Here is a 4,341-nt window from a genome sequence, read left to right on the forward strand (position 1 = left end):
AGGATGTAAAGCCATATGACTCAAGCCGCCCTCTGGACCCAATAATATGAAGACCTTTCAATTGAACAATGCTCTGAGGAAGATGCCTTATGCCCGAACCTTCTATGTTTAACTCTTTTAAACATTTTAAACTTCCAAGTTCCTCAGGCAATTCCTTAACTAGAATGCAATAGGGAAGATGTAAATATTTTAAACATTTCATCTTACAGATGCTGCTCGGAATATCTCGTAAGGATACACAATTTGTCAGGTATAACTCCTCTAAACACTCTAATCTGTGAAGATCCTCTGGTAACAGCTCAAGAAGCAAACACGATTCAAGTTCAAGAAATTTCAAGTGTTTCAACATACAAATGCTTTCTGGAAGACGCTTAATCTTTTTAGCTGATAAAGTTAGCTTTGGAGGTTGAACCGGCATGTGAAGTTCTATAAGCTCATTACACTCTTCAAGATGCAACTCTTCAAGATTTGGAATCAGCTCAAGGTTAAGATCAGTCAACTTAGGACAACCGAGGATGAGCAAGTTGAGGTTTCGACATTCAGAAGATGCCTTATGCCCGAACCTTCTATGTTTAACTCTTTTAAACATTTTAAACTTCCAAGTTCCTCAGGCAATTCCTTAACAAGAATACAATAGGGAAGATGTAAATATTTTAAACATTTCATCTTACATATGCTGCTCGGAATATCTCGTAAGGATACACAATTTGTCAGGTATAACTCCTCTAAACACTCTAATCTGTGAAGATCCTCTGGTAACAGCTCAAGAAGCAAACACGATTCAAGTTCAAGAAATTTCAAGTGTTTCAACATACAAATGCTTTCTGGAAGACGCTTAATCTTTTTAGCTGATAAAGTTAGCTTTGGAGGTTGAACCGGCATGTGAAGTTCTATAAGCTCATTACACTCTTCAAGATGCAACTCTTCAAGATTTGGAATCAGCTCAAGGTTAAGATCAGTCAACTTAGGACAACCGAGGATGAGCACGTTGAGGTTTCGACATTCAGCAGAGACATGGAGTTCTTTGAAATCATTACATTTTCTAAGATTCAGCTCCTCAAGATTTGGGGTCATGCCAAGGTCAAGCCTAGTTAACTTAGAACCACTAAAGTTGAGGAATCTCAGCTTGTTAAGGATCTATTATAAGAAAAAAAGGACCAATATCAGTGCGATGACATAATACGATGTTATAATGCATCATGAAAAGCAATAAATTAACTATTATTATTTCTACCTTTCTTTCTCCCTCTTCCCACAGTTGAGTGATATTGCTCCGAACCATTTCAAGGTTAACGAGATCATTTGCTTGAAATGTATTAGGTAAAGACCAAAATGGGTAATGATGCCAATGCAGACAACGTAAAGTATTTGGTAAGTACAGGCCAGAATTATCAATTTCCCAGTTCCTGTATCTATTATGCACGTGAGGAAATATGAGTTTTTTCCGCTTTCTAAGACCTTTCATGACAACAGATGGATGAAGATTCGAAGCCTCCCGTTTTATACTTCTTGTTATTTCAGTACCCTGTTATAAATAAAAAGCCAACATGAAAATTTTGTCATAACAAATTAATTATGTCAACTTTTCGCCTTAAAAATAAATTCGAACAGTACCGAGCTATTATTATCAATTTCCCAATTGCTATATCCATTATCCACGTGAAGAAATATGAGTTCCGTCATCTTTCTAAGACCTTTCATGATAATAGCTGGATGGAGACCCGAACCCTCCAGTTTTATACTTCTTGTTATATTAGTACCCTGTAAATAAAAAAGCAAAATGAAAATTTTGTCATAACAAATAAAATTTGTCAATTTTCACTTCAAAATTAAATTCGAACGTACCCATTTATTAACCAGTATATCTTCAATTTCCTTTTTAATCCATAACCAGCTACTTTTGCTAGGCTCACCTGGATGCACACAACGAACAATATTCCTGCCCATTTGTTCTATATGGTCATGGAAGAGCACCCTATCTTTATCAAATGTTATCAAGGATTTCTGCTCAAGAATTCTTAAAACAATTCGAGCATTAAATCCACAACTCAGAAGTATCCTAATTGTTTTCTTCTTCTTTTCACCTTTCAGGATACATACAACATCAAGGAACATTTCTTTTTCTTCATTCTCTAAACCATGATAGCCAAGTTCCGATATTACCAAAGTTTCATTCAATGGAATTGTTTTTAGTCTTTCTATGGCATCTACCCATTCAGGCTTACTTCTACCACAAAGATGTGAACCCAAAATTTTGAGTGTTGAGGGAAGACCAGCACAATAAAATACAACTGTTCTAGACAGCATAGCATACCCTTGAACTGGAATCTTTCCCCCAAAGGCATAACTATTGAAGAGGCAAATTGCTTCCTCACCGAATAACAATTCAACATCATGTATAAAGTTCACTCCGATTTCTATCAACACCTCACTATCTCTAGCTGTGATGATGATTCTACTTCCTGGCTTAAACCAAGTCAGCCTACCTGCTAATGCCTCAAGCTGTACTCTATCATCCACGTCGTGTAGAACAAGAAGAACCTTTCGACTATGCATCATATGTTTCATCTTTGCTTTCCCTTCATAAACGTCTGTAATAACAATGCTTTGATCATATAACACATCTTTAATGATCTGTTTTTGCAATTCCTCCAAACCACCATATCTTTTTGAAGCTTCCCGTACATTCTTAACAAAGCTTTTACCTTCAAACCAAATGGATATATGATCAAAAACAGCTCTTGCCAAAGTCGCCTTTCCACCACCTCCCTTCCCCACGATCCCTATCATCCGAACATCATCACAACCCGTTTCTAAAGATTTAACCAGATTCTTTACCCGGGTCACCATGCCTACTAAGTCCTTATTAACACTCCTATTGATGAAATGTGGTTGCAAGAAAACTGTTTCAACAATTTTTTGGATAAATCTAGCTTCTTGATGCCTGTACATATGTTTAAGAAGATTCAATTAGATCACTCAAAATCCCACATGATCACATCACTATCTTTATCATAAAATGATATATACTGATGTATCAGGCTCTTTTTTTAACAGGACTCAAGTATTAGTTAAAAAAGTGATAACTAAACATGAGAAGACATGTATGTTCCTACCTAACACAGATCACAGAGAACCAAACTAGAGAATATATAATAATAAGATGAAAGAATTACCCATTTACAGTAGTCTTCCATACCCACCCATCAAGAATGGATGCTTTTTTCAAAGCATCTCTCCATCTCCCAGCAGCCTCTTCGTATTCAAGTTTCACAAAGGCTTTTCCGACTGCCCCACCTTGGTGGCGGACTTCGGTGGGTTCCAAGTCATAGAAGACCGGGTAAGCAGTTTTCTCCTTGGTCTTCTGGCACTCCATAATCTTTACAAGTTCGTCTAAGCACCATGATGAACATGCATAGTTCTTGGATAAAACAATGATGTAAAATCTGGACTCTTCAATGGATCTGATGAGCTCGTCACTAATCTTTTTCCCTTTTTCGATTCTTTCATCATCTTTGTATGTGCATATGCCGCTCTTCTTAAGAGCATCATATAGATTATTAACAAAGATCAGGTCTTCATTCTTGTAACTCAAAAATACATCGTACTTGAAGCTCCTTTCAATTGATGAAGATGAACTGGATGCCATTGAATGTATGATTGTATGCTTTAATGATCCAGTGCAATCAAATCTTTTTCTGGGAGATATAATTTTATGAATTGATATGATCGAATAAGCCTTGGAAGAGTTGATATTTTGCTTGGAAAAAAGTGTGCAATAACGTGGAGATTATCTTTACTGGAGAAAGTAAAGCCTCTGATTTGGTAAAGATAAGAGAGAAGATTTTATTTTGTACTTAATTTTCAACGAATTGAACCAAAATATATATAAACAAGGCTTAAGTGTAAAATGATATCTTGTGTTAACACCATTTTTGCAACATTAAACAATTATTGAAGGTTTTTCTTTAAGTATTTGTATATAAATCCAACACCAACACTACTGCCTCTTCCGTTTTTCATGATGTATTGTGATTCTTCAACCCTAACATAACACATTGTGTCAACATATTTAAATTTGTGTCATGTTAGGGTCATGTTTCGGGCCTACACATTCTACGTTCATTTACGAATATGAGTTATGCATAGTGGCTTAGTAACAACTTAAACATTAATCACTCTTATTCAGATAAAACAATTAATTAATCACTCTTATTCAGATAAAACAATTTAGTGATTTTGATATATCTAATTGTTTTTGTATAATTACCTCTCATACGTTGTTAACGAACTTGGGTTTGCATATTTAGCTTGAGATCTAAGAACAAACAGGGTGGAAAA

At 35.6% G+C, this 4,341-nt stretch overlaps 1 protein-coding gene across 1 annotated transcript; it reads right to left on the reverse strand.

Annotated features, from left to right (window-relative positions):
- Positions 1–495: 495 nt before the first annotated feature.
- Positions 496–3,649, reverse strand: LOC143622464 (disease resistance protein RPV1-like). Its single transcript, XM_077093602.1, has 5 exons — positions 3,177–3,649; positions 1,846–2,944; positions 1,615–1,761; positions 1,235–1,525; positions 496–1,137 (listed from the first exon to the last, which is right to left on the reverse strand). Exons 1-5 carry the CDS (start codon positions 3,647–3,649, stop codon positions 496–498), a joined length of 2,652 nt encoding a protein of 883 aa, XP_076949717.1.
- Positions 3,650–4,341: the final 692 nt, after the last annotated feature.

This window comes from Bidens hawaiensis, unplaced genomic scaffold, assembly GCF_021521415.1.
Source record: "Bidens hawaiensis isolate Kalapana, Puna unplaced genomic scaffold, B.hawaiensis_p1.1 tig00003141_1, whole genome shotgun sequence".
Lineage (NCBI taxonomy): Eukaryota > Viridiplantae > Streptophyta > Magnoliopsida > Asterales > Asteraceae > Bidens > Bidens hawaiensis.